At 39.3% G+C, this 16,426-nt stretch overlaps 1 protein-coding gene across 10 annotated transcripts in view; it reads left to right on the forward strand.

Annotated features, from left to right (window-relative positions):
- The window catches only part of NLRP3 (NLR family pyrin domain containing 3), a 61,516-nt gene extending 52,132 nt beyond the window's left edge, over positions 1-9,384 (forward strand). For all 10 annotated transcript variants that reach the window (XM_072837773.1, XM_072837779.1, XM_072837782.1 and 7 more), the window contains 3 exons: positions 4,937-5,107; positions 5,568-5,738; positions 8,749-9,384. In XM_072837773.1, the coding sequence (XP_072693874.1) occupies positions 4,937-5,107; positions 5,568-5,738; positions 8,749-8,938 (532 nt within the window). In that variant the 3' untranslated portion in view covers positions 8,939-9,384. The remainder of the gene's footprint in view (positions 1-4,936; positions 5,108-5,567; positions 5,739-8,748) is intronic.
- The last annotated feature ends 7,042 nt before the right edge of the window (positions 9,385-16,426 follow it).

Here is a 16,426-nt window from a genome sequence, read left to right on the forward strand (position 1 = left end):
TATTTTTTTAACATTCCTAAGTCTTTAGATATTTTTAAGTATACATCAAAATGTTATGAGCACACTAAAAAATACATAAAGAATTTTATGGACCTGAAGTAACAAAATATATTTAGCTCTATAAAAAGTACACAGTGTAAAACAAACAAACAAAAACCCATAAATTTTCCTTTTTACCAAATATAATTTGATTCCCCCCAGAAGTTTGTTTTATTTTTCTCAGGCACTTTCTTTAGTGTTTTATTGTTACGTCTATAGATGAGAGAAGGGGCGCACTAAAATGCAGACACACATATACATACTCATGTCAATTTACAGTGTGTACACACCAAACCCAGATGCCTTTTAGGTAGAAGAAGTGGAAGAACCATCATCCCATTATATTTTATTATATTTTATTTTATTTTATTTTCATTTTTTTTGTTTTCTTTTTCAGGATTGCTTTGTTATTCATTGTCTTTTGTGGTTCCATACAAATTTTAGGATTGTTTGCTCTAGCTCTGTGAAAAATGCTGGTGGTATTTTGATAGGGATTGCATTAAATGTGTAGATAGCTTTGGGTAGTATAGATATTTTAAACAATGTTTGTTCTTCTGGTCCATGAGCATAGAATTTCTACCCTATTTCTTTGTGTCCTCTCAATTTCTTTTGTATATGTTCTATAGTTTTCAGAGTACAGATCTTTTACCTTTTTTGGTTAGGTTTATTCCTAGGTATCTAATTGGTTTTGGTGCAATTATAAGTGGGACCGATTCCTTGATTTCTTTTTCTGCTACTTCAATGTTAGGGTACAGAAATGCAATGGATTTCCATACATTGATTTTGTATACTGTGACTTTACTAAATTTGTTTATCAATTCTCACATTTTTTTTTGGTGGAGTCTTTCTTATGATTTCTTCTTAAATTTATTATGAATTTGTTGCCATGCTGGTATATACAGATCTACATATTTGGATTTAATATTACATAGTATGCATTATAGTATTTTATTTAGGTTCTCATTGAATGATAAATCTTTGGATGAAGTTCTTTTTTACAATTATAAGTAAGTATGAAAAAACAAAGTATATATATAACTTTATTTATGTGTGCATAAAATTCTTTCTTTCTTTTGAGGTAGATACCTACAAGCATAATTAATGAGATAACACTTTTAGGTATTTTACATTTTGCTAAATATGGCTAAATGTCTTGAATTTAGGTCTTTATCTCTGGTGGCATTTTGCACCACTCTCCTCCCACACCAATATTACATAAATGCCACATGGTGGGCATTTGCAAAATTCTTTAATTCTTGTAGGAATTAAAGGGTGCTGAATTAAAAGAATTAAAGGGTGCTGCCCACCCTCATCTTTTGTTCCCTTCTTATCCTTTCTTTACTGCCTTGTTGAACAGTGGGACTTTCCAGGGGGCTGATTAGCCAGTAAACAGGAAAATATTAGGTTTTCTTTACTTTCAGTTCCCTCTACCCCCTTCTTTCTTTTACACAACACCAGAGGAGTTTTCTAAAATGTTGATTTGAGGGATTCTTGTGTGGCTCAGTGGTTGAGTGTCTGCCTTTGGCTCAGGCCATGATTCCTGGGTCCTAGGATTAAGTCCTACCTCAGGCTCCCTGCAGGGAGCCTGCTTCTCCCTTTGCCTATGTCCCTGCCTCTCTTTCTTTTTTTTTAATAATAAATTTATTTTTTATTGGTGTTCAATTTGCCAACATACAGAATAACACCCACTGCTCATCCCGTCAAGTGCCCCCCTCAGTGCCCACCACCCAGTCACTCCCACCTCCCGCCCTCCTCCCCTTTCACCACCCCTAGTTCGTTTCCCAGAGTTAGGAGTCTTCATGTTCTGTCTCCCTTTCTGATATTTCCTACCCATTTCTTCTCCCTTCCCCTCTATTCCCTTTCACTATTATTTATATTCCCCAAATGAATGAGACCATATAATGTTTGTCCTTCTCCGATTGACTTATTTCACTCAGCATAATACCCTCCAGTTCCATCCACGTTGAAGCAAATGGTGGGTATTTGTCATTTCTAATGCCTGCCTCTCTTTCTTTGTCTCTCATGAATAGATAAAGTCTTTTAAAAATAATAAAGTGTAGACTTGGTAATATTGAGGTGTTTCTTAAAAAACTTCAAAAGTTCTTTGAAGTCAGAGTGTACTTGCTGTGTCTTAGCATATTACACAGAGCTGTCCCTGATCAGCTCTAGATCATTGCTTTTGCCATACCCTTTACTCCATTTTAAGTCATATTGAATAAGTCTTAGTTCTAAAAAGTTGACCTCTTTCATCCTTCCTTCCCTTGCTTATCACTTTCTTTTTGCTTGGTATGCAAAATACTCTCCCATCCTCACAGTCCATCTAGGAAGCTCCTTCTTATTTTTCAAGTAATTTCCTTGAGTCTCAGCTTTTCCATTTAAAAATAAGGATGAAAACAATCCTGCATATATATTGGCTAATTGAATTTAAATTAAATAAAAAAGGAATTAGCATTAGGGAATTTTATGAACAATATTTTCACTTATTAAAGGACACTTTAAGCTGAAAAATAAAATTAAAAAATCAAAACAAAACAACAGCTCCATCTTGGTTTTATAGTAAATCTATGAGATAATCTTACTTAAAGTCATTATTTCAGCCAAGCATATAGTAAACACTTAAAAAATGTTAAATATTCTTCCTCAGTTTTCTTTTGTGACACATTTTTATAATGTAAAGTATATCAGTACATTTAAAAAACATAATAATTTGACAATAGAGTACATGGCAAGATATCTGTGCTCAGTGAATGTAGAACTGAGTCGAATGGATTGGTTGAGACCAAGAGAAATGATGGTTACAGCCCTCTAATCAAGTGGTTGTTTGATTGCCTAAATATTTCATCATGCACCCCATGCATCCATCACTCAGTCTCAATGGTTATTAACATTTTGATAATTCAGATGTGACTTATTCTTAACAAAACCACCTTGTGCTTGTAACTGCTGCATTTCATGGTGCACTGTTCCTCAAATACTTGTTTCATAATCATTTCCAGTCCTTTTATGGAAATGATGGCAGAGGTTTCCATTTTGTATCCTGCAAAATATTTTTTCCTTTCCTTTTGAATGACATGTTCAGTCTTCTGGAATGATCTTTATCTTTGCTGGTGTCTTAGTCTGTTCAGGCTGCTGTAACAAAAGTACCATAGTCTGAGTGACTCAAACAACAAACAGTTATGTCTCACAGTTCTGGAGGTGGAAAGCTGAAGATCAAGGTGTCCATAGATCATCTGGTTCCTGGTGAGAATTCTCTTCCTGGCTTTCAGACACCCATCTTATTGTGTCAGCACATGGCAGTAGGGGAAAGGGAACTCTCTAGGGTCTGTTTTATCATGGCCCTAATTCCATAATGAATACTCTATGTTCAAGATCTGATTACCTCTCAAAGGCTGCACCTGCCTACCATCACAATAAGTATTAAGATTTCAACATGATTTTGAGAGGACACAAATGTTTGGTTCATAACGCTGATAATCTTGCAAATACCTTCTGTATCCTAATTAAGGACCACCTGATGAAATTGTTCCTAGCTGGAAATAAAGTTATTACTAGAAGCCCTTTAAAACTTGCCTTGTTTTTTTTGTTTTTGTTTTTGTTTTTTTTTTTAAACTCATCCATCTTGGGCTTTATTCTCCTCTTTGTCTTGCTTATTCTTTTTTTTTTTTTTTAATTATGATTCATCCTTGACTGGGGAGATGGAAAGCACTGTGTAGATAAGTACTTCTGCTTTCTTTTGATCACCTGCTGGTACTACTTTCTATGTGTCTTTTTTTCCTGATTCTAAAACATCTTAGAGCTTAAAAACATAACATTGTTAAGGATTCTGGCAGAAAGAATTTGATTGCATGAGATGTTGTTAAGTCAAAGTTTTGTTGAAGGTCTAGCATATGTGGCTTTCTGTGTATGTGTACCACCTTCTGAGCTTCTATGCTAGAATGATGCAGCTCTACCTCAGAGAATCATGCTCCTGTTGGGTGATAGGATATATTCACTTTGACCCAAGTGCAGCACACCAAACATCTTAATCCCTGAGTGTAATTAATGAGTGTAATGCAAATCTAGATCTCTGCTCCAAGAGACCCCTTCTAGTGAAGAAGGAAGAGTGATATGGATAGAAGGGACACAGAGGAGCAAAGACCCTATAAGGCTTAAGTCCAAGTCCCCTCTCCACTAAACACTTGCTCTTTGACCTTAAGAGAAACATATGATTTAATAACCTCAGATGTGTAATCTGTAAAAGATATATAATAGTTACAGCTGCACTGCCACCTCGCTCAGTTAGTGTGAGAATCAAATAAGGCAAGTGCCTGCATTGTTATTGGAATTAACAGTGTAGGATAATCTGGGATTTTTTTTTTTTTTTTTTTTTTTTTTTTTGGTATTAAGATGTGGTGGTAAGGAGCATGCATAGGAGAGGGAATATGTGTAAGAAAGAAGAAGAATGTGGAAGGAATCTGGATCAGTTTGCTTTTGCTCTGTCTCTTCTAATGATCCCAGCAAGACATCTGCTGTGACCATTACTTGTCTCTCTTATTGGTCCACAGGCAGAGTCATGCTCTCCTCAGATTGTATGCAAGATGCTGGCTCCTGACCTTGAAGTTGAAGGATGCAGCTTTTTTTTTTTTTTTTTTAAAGATTTCATTTATTTGAGAGAGAGAAAGAGTGAGTGAGAGAGAGCACCAGTGGGCAGTGCAGGAAGACAGAGGGAGATGCAGACTCCCCACTGAACAGAGAACCTGACTCAGGGCTTGATCCCAGAACCCCAGGATCACAACCTGAGCCCCCAGGTGACGCAAGGATGCACCTTTTTAGATAAGATGAGATTCCTGTGGCAAGATAGCTGAACCATGTTCAAGGAAGGCTGAACATTGAAGGCTTGTTCTTGTTCCTTCTCCAGGTTGGTGAATTCTGGCCTCACACCAGGTTGCTGTCCAGCTCTGGCCTCCATGCTCAGCACTAACCAGAAGCTCACACACCTTTACCTACGGGGCAATGCTCTTGGAGACACAGGGGTGAAGCTACTCTGTGAGGGCCTCTTGCACCCCAACTGCAAGCTTCAGATATTAGAGTAGGTCTCATAGCTAATTACAATGTTGGGGATGCATGGTGGCTAAGGTGGGGGGATGATAATGGGATGATTTGTATCTGAGAAGTGATGGTGTCCTCTTGAGGTTCAGCTTATTTCAGGATCCTGAGACTGAGAGGACCTCTACTTCTTGTAAATACTGGATTTCCCTCACCACAAAAGAATAGGGTGATTGGCACTGTGTTTTAGGGAAACTTGAAGAGAGGCATAGAATTTGGCAAAAATCAATTCACAATTACTAATTTGATCTTCACAATCTAGTAGACTGGAAAAAATACTTTCATCTGAAAAAGGGGAGAAAAATAACCATGGGCACAAAAAGTTATTCCAAGTTAGTTAATCCTGCGCTTTTTGTGCATTTGAAACATTGCAAGCTGAGAGCTTGTGGAGTTGGGGGGATGGTGAACAGGGCATTTTTTCTAAATCACCCTCTTCCTTGCAGATTGGATGGCTGTAGCCTCACCTCACACTGTTGCTGGGATCTGTCCACGCTTCTGACCTCCAGCAAGAGCCTCCGGGAGCTAAGCCTGGGCAGCAATGACCTGGGAGATCTAGGGGTCATGCTGCTCTGCGAAGTGCTAAAACAACAGGGCTGCATCCTACAAAGCCTGAAGTAAGTGTGCTCTGCACAGACTCACGTGGCAGCATTCAGAGTCCCAAGGACAAGTTGATCAGTTATCAAAACCCCAGATGGTTTCATCTGTACTCAGACTGAGATTGAGCCTGAGCCTGTTGTCCCAGACTTTTTTTTATAGGGTATATGAGTTATGAACCAATATTTAACTTTATCTGGACAGTCAGAATAATTAACATTCAGTTGGGTGTGAAAAGTTTCCATTCATGTTCCCCAAAAAACACAAGTCCCAATGAAAGTGGAGGACTAGGGCTATATGGCTCTTTAAGTGACCATATGTACTTTGAGAACAAGAGCATCCGTGGTTCATCTTAATCACAAAGGTCTTTGCACAGTGGGGTGTTCTGAGGATTTCTAAGTGGGAAAAGAGAGTTCCAGAAACATGAAGTTTAGAAGTTCCATGAACCAGCTTATGTGCATTGTGTTGGGTTTTATTATTAGTGATACCACCAGATATTCATTACCTCTCCAGTAAGAGCTTCCTAATGAGTCCTGTACGTTTGTCAGCCCTGATGATCACATTCTCCACAGAAGACACTCCCCTCACTTAGTGTTAGGGGGTCACACCTTTTCACAGTGGATTTCTTCCACTTCATTTGCTGTTTCTGCTCAGTCTCCTTTGTGGATTCTCTTTATCCTCCTGACCTGCACATGCTGAATCCTCAGGATTCCATCATTGGGCTAATTTTTCTTCTCTATACTTCATCCCATGTGGACATCATCTAGTCTTCTGGCTTTACCATATATATGTTGTGCTACCCAACTTATACCTGCACGAATTCCATGTCCAAGTGCTAATCTGACCTTTCTGTTTGTATGTCTAATAAACCTTCTAAACTTTACATGTCCAAATCCAAACCGCATTACCCCTTCTGCCAAAAAACTGCTTTGTCCCCATCTCAGTCAATGGTTACTCACTGTGAATTTCTCAAGCTAAAAAAAAAAAAAGGAAAAAAAAAAAAAAAAGAAAAAAGAAAACCTGTGTCATCTTTGACACCTCTTTTTTGTTATGCACACGTCCAACTCATTGACGTGCCCTGATAGGTTTCATAACATACCTGTTATTGACCTCTTCTTGCCAGTTTTGTGACTCCTACCCTGGTTCGAGCCATTTGCCCTCTTGTCTGGAATATTCTGGTGGCATTCTGCATCTCTTATTATTATTACCATGGCAGATGGAGGGTGCAGCTAAAACATGAACAAGTAATCATATCATTCCTACCAAAATGGTCTAGTGACTTCCTGTCACATTTAAAGCAAATTGCACAAACTCATGGCAGTGCGCACGGCCCCCTGTGATCTGGCCCCTGCTTCTTTTGCAAATTCATTTTCTCCTAATTCATGTTCCTTCTGCTCCACTTATACTGATCTCCTTGTAGTTTTGCAAAATTACTGTCACCCCCAGAACTTTGCACTTCCTGTTCCCTCTGCTGGACCTCTCTCCCCTTTGACATTGGTGTCTTGTTCCCATGTGTCTTTAAATTCTCTGCTGAAAGGTCTTCTAGATATCTGTCTCTGATCATCCTACTGAAAACAGCAGTCCAGCATATCCTCATCCCCTTTTCTTTGCTTATTTTCTTCCATAGTGTTGATCACCATTGTACAGACATGCAATATCATTTTCTTGTTTATTTATTATCTATATCTTACTCAAATAATATAAATTCTATTAGTCCTGGGACTTCTAGTTCATGACCTCAAGGCTGAGAACCAACTGAAATGCAGGTTCGCTTAAGCAGAAGTATGCATCGGCATTGCATCATTAAGCAGACACAGTGGAGCACACGTGCTGCAGGAAAAGCCAAAATTCTCAGAGCTAAGAAAATAGAGGGACAAAGGGAAGGATAGGCCAGGATGAAGCTGGGACATTTCTGTATGTGGAATTGCTCACCCAGTCCTGAAGGACTCTCTGGAGATGAGGGACAGGCTTCAACTAGACTGAGGAACCTCTATGCAGTCAACATGTCTTATCAGCTCAACACACATTCATTTCTCACAGTTTTCAATACGGAATGTCTAAGATCACAGTGCCAAGAGATTCAGATTCTGGGGAGAGCTTTCTTCCAGGCTTGCAGATGGCTGCCTTCTCCCTGTGTCCCTACATGGCAGAGAGAGACAGAGACAAGGACAGGGAGACAGAGTGTGTGCTGTGGCTTCTCTTATCATAGGGGACTGATCCCATCATGATGACCCACCCCCGCTCATCTAACCTTAATTTATTTCAAAGGCTTCTTTCCAAATACCATCACATGGAGGATTAGGGCTTTGATGTATGAATTTTGGAGAAACACAATCAGTCCGTCACACAAGCAAATCAAGATTGTTAGAAATGATGCAGGACAAATGGAATGATTTCTTAGCTAAGTTGTAAGGGAAACTTAAAAAAAAAGAGAGAGAGAGAGACAATAGGGAAGAAATTGTGTATCAAAGAAGATTTGAGGGACATACCAAATAATTTGCAGTGTGTGAACTTACATGGCTGCTGATTAAATGAACATAATATAAAAAGTGTATCAGCCAGTTGAGGAAATTTAAACACTGATTAGACATATATGTTGATATTAAAGAATCACTGTTAACTTTTTAAAGTGTGATAATGGAATTGTGGTTGTGTTTTTAAAAAGCGTTCATTTAGTGTCATATAGTGAAATATTTACAGATGCATGCAATGTTGTGTTTGTAATAATCCACTGATGTGAGGAGTAGGTGGGTGAGAGATGAAACAAGATTGGCCATGAGTTATTAATTGTCAAGTCTGGGTAACAGGCCTAGGGGTTCATTACTATTCTCTGTGAATGTACATATATTTAAACATTTCCAAACTTGAAGGTTAAAAATATAACCGGAAAACATGAGGCATGAATTATAGCATTGGAGAGTTTAGGAATGTGTTAGGTTAAGGGAAGTAAGGAGATGAGATTTTTAAGGCAAACACTCTGAGAGTGTTCTTCCAAGAACATAATGCAAGGCTCTTTATTTCCTCTTGCAGGTTGTGTGAAATGTATTTCAATTATGATACAAAATGTGCATTAGAAACACTTCAAGAAGAAAAGCCTGAGCTGACCATTGTCTTTGAGCCTTTTGGTAGTGACAGAAGCAGGCTGCCAGATGCCAGCGTTTGGGCTCCCTGCCATCTAGGTGTCCACAAGTGGGAGCGAGCACTCCTCCATCCAGGGTGAACACCATCTCTCGACGACTCCCCTGGTCCAGGGTGGGATGCCAAATCCTGCTGATGGTGCCTTTGTACAGAGAATGTGAGCACCCCCTTTGTCCCGGTTTGAAGACACAGGACAATCACATCATCCAAATGAGGTGGTTCTCAGTATAGAACCTTAGTCAGATATGTTCCTTTTGGTGACCTCATGTAACTAACTCATTTAATAAAGCACTTTTTCTGTTTCTTTTTCGCTTCTTACTCTCTCTAAATCTCCTTTCCCTCATATCTTTTTTACCTATCTTTGTTCTGTTCACTTTCACCCATCACCACTCCTACTATCTTTCCCTTAACTGACTATAACAGAACAAGTAAACTATATATTATGTTGCAATTTTGTGACAATGACTTATTTATTTTTGGTTTTTGTAACAGTTTTATTTTCTAATAAAAGAATTCATGTTTATTGTAGATAGTTGAAAATTCAGAAAATATAAGCCCTTTTGGTATTTATTGATTTAAATAGTTTTTTCCCCTTAATTTTAAAAGAAGTTGGCTAGAAATATTTTTTACTATAAACTACTGTAGATAAATTAAATTGCTTTATGCATTTAAAAAAATGAGTGGGAAATATCAGAAAGGGAGACAGAACAGGAAAGTCTCCTAACTCTGGGAAACGAACTAGGGGTGGTGGGAGGGGAGGAGGGCAGGGGGTGGGGGTGAATGGGTGACAGGCACTGAGGGGCGCACTTGACGGGATGAGCACTGGGTGTTATTCTATATGTTGGCAAATTGAACACCAATAAAAAATAAATTTATAAAAATAAAAAAAGATAATCCTAAAAAAATAAATAAAAAAATCTCTTTGCCAAATGATTTAATAGTAATAGTAATAGACGAAGAAAAAAAAATCATCTTACCCTGACTCTAGTGGTTGAAATTGCAGCTCTGCTGGGATAGAAAATTGAAAATCATGCAAAAGAAGGTTTTAGAGTACATGGAGCCTATACTAATAAATAGAGGTATTATGTAGAAAATGCATTTTACCTTCAATTGTAAGAGTTTATCTTGGGTTTATCTGACTTCAGGAGCAGTTCATCTGCCATACTTCATATTGATTAATTGCTTTTCTATGCATGGGACAACTCTTGAACCACATGGGATTGTTCAGGATGGAAACACTGTTTCCTCGTTAAATGAGGCATCCAGAGTTCTGCTGCTCAAAGCACTGCCTGCCAACTGTTGATATAAGAAACTTGGCGCAAGGATGTAGATCAATCACATTACTAAGCATGCTTTTTAGATAAGCTGATTTTTTTTCTTGGTAAGAATGCCTCAATAAAGGAAACAGTGTGTGATTTATATTTTGTTGCAAGCTTTTTTTCTTGTCTAGGACCAGCGTTTGGGAGTAACTCTGATCTAGATTTTTGTTTTCTGCATCTTGGTGAAGTGAACTATTACACACTGTCTCCCTGCCACACACGCATTGACTGACAGGGTAAAATGTAATTAAAACACAGTTATTCTGGAAAGAGAAAAACTTCTGGACACCAGGAACTTAAAACTGAATTGAGAGTTTACCAATCACTCACCCAGAGGAATATCTGGATAAATAAAAATGCTACAATATGACTATTAATTTGGAAGAAATCCATGAGGCTTCCTACACCAGTAGAACTAAAAAAATAAGTAAAGTTGTTGGATAGAAGATTAATATACAAACATCAACAGCATGAAACTGGAAAAAAAATAATTCTTTCCAACTATCATAGTAAAGATTGTATCAAGTATGAAGCAAATGGATGAGTCCTAAACGCTAAAAGGATGTGAAAGAAGAGCAGGTACTTACATATTTGGGGAGTCTCCACAGTTGGCTAATCAGTTGTGAAAGAAAAATATTAACTATGTAAAGAACAGAAATTAGATAGCATCCTAACCATCTCATAAAAGGTATCAATGGAGGCAAATGGATGTTTCCTTTCTGGTGAGATGACTTGAGAAGGTGAATAATTGCAGCACAGGATGTATATGCAGAACCTTGTCATTGGGAAACACTGCACCAATTCCAGATGAGGCAGTACAATTGAAAAGAGGAATTCTATCTGAAGAGGGGACTGTCATCTTCAAGAACATCCATGTCATGAGATCCACATCACTTGCCATCAGGGAAATACAAATCAAAACCACAATGAGATACCACCTCACACCAGTGAGAATGGGGCAAATTAACAAGGCAGGAAACCACAAATGTTGGAGAGGATGTGGAGAAAAGGGAACCCTCTTACACTGTTGGTGGGAATGTGAACTGGTGCAGCCACTCTGGAAAACTGCGTGGAGGTTCCTCAAAGAGTTAAAAATAGACCTGCCCTAAGACTCAACAATTGCACTGTTGGGGATTTACCCCAAAGATACAGATGCAATGAAACGCCGGGACACCTGCACCCCGATGTTTATAGCAGCAATGTGGAAGGAGCCTCGGTGTCCATTGAAAGATGAATGGATAAAGAAGATGTGGTTTATGTATACAATGGAATATTCCTCAGCCATTAGAAACGACAAATACCCACCATTTGCTTCGACGTGGATGGAACTGGAGGGTATTATGCTGAGTGAAGTAAGTCAATCGGAGAAGGACAAACATTATATGTTCTCATTCATTTGGGGAATATAAATAATAGTGAAAAGGAATAGAAGGGAAGGGAGAAGAAATGGGTAGGAAATATCAGAAAGGGAGACAGAATATGAAGACTCCTAACTCTGGGAAATGAACTAGGGGTGGTGGAAGGGGAGGAGGGTGGGGGGTGGGGGTGAATGGGTGACAGGCACTTGACGGGATGAGCACTGGGTGTTATTCTATATGTTGGCAAATTGAACAACAATAAAAAATAAATTTATATATATAAAAAAAGAACATCCATGTCAGTATTGATAACAGGTAATTCTTGGGAGGGGAAGGGGGGTGGTTATGGGATTGCACTATATGCTATTCATATTCTTTTTTTTTTAGATTTATTTATTTGAGAGACAGAACTCAGGAGAGTGGGGGGAGGGAGAGAGAATCTCACTTAGGCTGTGTGCAGAGCACAAAGCCCAGCACACAACCCTGAGATCATGACCCGAGTCAAATCAAGAGTCATCCTGTCACCCAAGTGAACCCCCCAGGCACCCTTATCATTCTTATTCTTGTATCTTTTCTGTACATATGGCATTATTTCCTAATTAAACATAATAAAACAATAAAATTAAAAATGCTTAATAGCACTCCTAAGCTCCTGCAATTTAAAATGTAATAAAATCCTATTAATTATAGCAATAAAAACTATCAGATACCTGGAATAAATATATCAAAAACTGTACAAAAGTTATACAAAAGAGACCTAAATGAATGGAGAACTATTCATGGATGGGAAGGTTCCGAGCTCCACTGCCTTTGCATCGACAAAAATGCAGTGCAATTGCAATTAACATACTAACGGGGATTTTAATAGAATTGAGCAAGATGATTTTGAAAATGTATCTGGGAAATAGTGGGGCAGAGTATTGAGGGAAATTTTGACAACCTAGTAGGATCTGCTTCACCACATATTCTGGTGCTATAATTGGTCTACATATTAGAGGCAGGATAGAGTTCATGTGCAGGTGTAGAAATGCATGGAAACGCAATCTGTGGCACTGAAAATGATGAAGAAAGGATGGTCTAGTCCAGGAACCTGGCTTTGACGAATTGCCATACTTGCAGGAACACTATTTCTCATACAAATAACTTCCAGGAGTGATAAAGACACTGGTTTTTTTTTTTTTTTTTTTTCAATAATTTTGATTTTATTGTTTTATTTTTCTTTTTTTTAAATTTTTCATTTCAAGTTTTTATTTAAATTTCTGTTAGTGAACATGCCTTGTAATATTAGTTTCAGGAGTAGAATTTAGTGCTGCTAAACATACAAAACCCAGTGCTTATGACAAGTGCCCTCCTTAAAGCCCATCACCCATTAAGCTCACCCTCTTGCTCACTGACATCCATCAACCCTCAGTTTGTTCTCCAAAGTTAACAGTCTGTTTTATGCTTTGTTCTTTTCCCTCCATATGTTCATCTGTTTCATTTCTTAAATTCCATGAGTAAAATCAGATGTTGTCTTCCTCTGATGGACTTATTGGACTCTAGCTTCATTCATGTCATTGTATATGCCAATATTTCCTTTTCTTCTTCTTTTTTAAAGATTTATTTATTTATTTATTTATTTATTTATTTATTTATTTATGAGAGACAGAGAGAGAGAGAGAGAGGCAGAGACACAGGCAGAGGGAGAAGCAGGCTCCATGCAGGGAGCCGGACATGGGACTCGATCTTGGGTCTCCAGGATCATGCCCTGAGCTGAAGGTGACGCTAAACTACTGAGCCACCTGGGCTGCCCAAGATTTCCTTTTCTAATGGCTGAGTAATTTTCCACTGTATATATAGACCGCAGCTTCTTTATCCATTTGTCTTTCGAGGCTCCTTCCACAGTTTGGCTATTGTGGACATTGCTGCTATAAACATCGGGGTGCAGGCGTCTTGCCATTTCCCTGCATTTGTACCCCATTTCCCTGTATCTTTGGGGTAAATCCCCAGCAGTGCAATTGCTGGGTCGTAGAGTAGTTCTATTTTTAACTCTTTGACCTTCACACAGTTTTCCAGAGTGACTGTACCAGTTCACATTCCCACCAACAGTGCATGAGGGTTCCCCTTTCTCTACATCCTCTCCAACATTTGTTGTTTCCTGTCTTGTTAATTTTCCCCATTCTCACTGGTGTGAGGTGGTATCTCATTGTGGTTTTTATCTGTATTTCCCTGATGATGATGTTGGCCATTCACATGTCTTCTTTGGAGAAATTTCTGTTCATGCCTGCTACCCATTTCTTAACTTGATTACTTTGGAGAGAGTGTTAAGTTTAATAAGTTCTTTATAGATCTTGGATACTAGCCCTTTATCTGATATGTCATTTGCAAATATCTTCTCCTATTCTGTAGGTTGTCTTTTAGTTTCCTTCACTGGGCATAAGTTATTTATTTATTTATTTATTTATTTAAAATTATTTATTTATTTGAGGCAAGAGAAAGAGAACATGAGCAGGGTGGGGGTTTAGAGGGAGATGGAGAAGCAAACTCTCCACGGAGCTGCTTGTGGGGCTCAATCCTGATCCCGGGGCTCCAGAATCATGATTTGAGGTGAAGGCAGACACTTAACTGACTCCCCAGGCACCCTGAAGAGGCTCTTTATCTTGATGAAGTCCCAATAATTCATTTTTGCTTTTGTTTCCCTTGCCTTTGGAGACGTGTCTTGCAAGAAGTTGCTGGGGCTGCCATCACAGAGGTTGTTACCTGTGTTCTGTAGGATCACATTATATACCATATATAAATCTAGATAAGAAAGACAAATTTCATCGCATGTCATGTAAGCATATCGACAAAGATCACTAAATTAACAGAATAGAATTACAACAAAAGCATAACGTTTCCTATGGGGGAAAATAAAGGCATAAACCATTTAGAAGAAAATAGAGCAAAATATCTAAGTTATAAGTTTTTAATGGGTTTCCTGAAATAGACTTAAAATGCCCACAGTATAAACGAAAGGTCACTAAATTAAACTACAGCAAAAAGTGAAATTCTTTTTTTTTTTTTTAAATTTATTTATGATAGTCACACAGAGAGAGAGAGAGAGAGAGGCAGAGACACAGGCAGAGGGAGAAGCAGGCTCCATGCACTGGGAGCCCAACGAAAAAGTGAAATTCTTGAGTACTGTTGTAAAGTTAAAATTTTAGCTCCAACTTAAACCCTCTAGTGCCGGGCTCCAGTCCACAGTTCACTCCAGCCATTGTTCTCAGTAACTGCCCACATTTGTAAGAGGACAGCAGGTCACATCCGAGGACCACCTCCTTCTTTGCCTTTCAGCCTTGGGGTGTCTGTGACCCTGCTTTGGGCATGCGGAAAACTACCCCTGCTGCTTGGTCAGCCAATACAGCAGAGCAACTGCCCGGTGGCGCTGCCTTTGACCAACAAGGGTGTGGGCCCTGATGAAAATTTTTCTTTCTTTCTTTCTTTCTTTCTTTCTTTCTTTCTTTCTTTCTTTCTTTCTTTCATTTATTTGAGAGAGAGAGAAGGCACAAGAAGGGGTACCAGCAGACAGAGGCAAAGGGAGAGAAAGTAGGCTCCCGCTGAATAGGGAGCACAACTTGGGGTTCGATCCCAGTGATGTAGTTTTGGAAATAGGAGCCAACAGCCAAGAAAGAATTCTTGAGATGTCTTTGGTGCAAAATGGTGGTATTTTGAAGCCTGGTTTATTGAAGACAGGACCCGTGGGCAGGAAAAGGGGCTGCCCTGGTCCTGTGAGGGGAGGCTGATTATATACCTGCAGAGATGGGGGAGGTAAGGAAAGGAAGGTTTCAAAAGATTTTTTTTTTTTAATGCTAAAGAAGACTCCCAGGATCCTGAAGGCCTTGCCATTGTCAGGTTAAGGTTGTTTTCTCCTCTAGTAAAGCATTAGCATTAAGATAGCTGAGCTTCCTTCTGGAAATTAGGTTCTTTTTTTTTTTTTTTAAGATTTTATTTATTTATTCATGTGAGACACAGAGAGAGGGGCAGAGACACAGGCAGAGGGAGAAGTAGGCTCCATGCAAGGAGTCCAATGTGGGACTGGATCCTGCAACCTGGGGATCAGGACCTGAGACAAAGGCAGATGCTCAGCCACTGAGCCACCTAGGTGCCCCTGGAAGTCAGGTTCTTGATAAGAATGCTTTTTTCTTGTAAATCACTAAGACATTTTGTAAACTGAAGGAGATGCATGTCTATAGGACAATCATCTCTATAAATTAACTATTTGCTTTTCCTTTCCCTTAGCTTTAGGGCAGCCAGGAGGCCTGGGAATGTCACACACGTCCCCACGAGAGGGGCTGGTTTGCAGGGTGGACCTTCTGCTCTGTCCTTAGCTAGCCTCCTACTTCTCCTCCCCCCTCACCAGGACCCTGAGATCATGACCTGAGCTGACATCAAGAGGTAGATGCTTAACAGAGTGAGTCACCCAAGCTCCCCTTCTACCCCCTTTCTGAGGTATATTCTACAAGTCTTTCAGAAGGTTCTGCTGGGTCTGAGCCCCTGTATCTAGCCTAGGGGCCAGTTCATCAAGTTTCTGTCCAATTTGGTTTCCTTTTGTTATAGGGGATAGTGTGTCCTCTCCCCACCCCAGCTCCCAGACCATTCCAATTCACATGTTAAAATCCCAACTAAGGGTATGACTGTGTTTGGAAATCAGACCACTGCAGTTGTCATTAGTTAGGATGGAACACAGTGGAATGCCCCAATTCAGACTTCACATGACCTAATGTAAAAGAGTAGAATTTGGACCCAGACATGCACATGGGGAAAACCCCAGGGGAAGGTGGAGGCAGAGATGTGTGAGCCATTTGATGTGGGGATTTCCTGCAAACCACCAGAAGCTAGGGGAGAGGCATAGCACAGATCCTTTCTCGTAGCCCT

The sequence above is a fragment of the Canis lupus genome, chromosome 9 (genome assembly GCF_048164855.1).
Source record: "Canis lupus baileyi chromosome 9, mCanLup2.hap1, whole genome shotgun sequence".
In the NCBI taxonomy this organism is placed as follows: domain Eukaryota; kingdom Metazoa; phylum Chordata; class Mammalia; order Carnivora; family Canidae; genus Canis; species Canis lupus.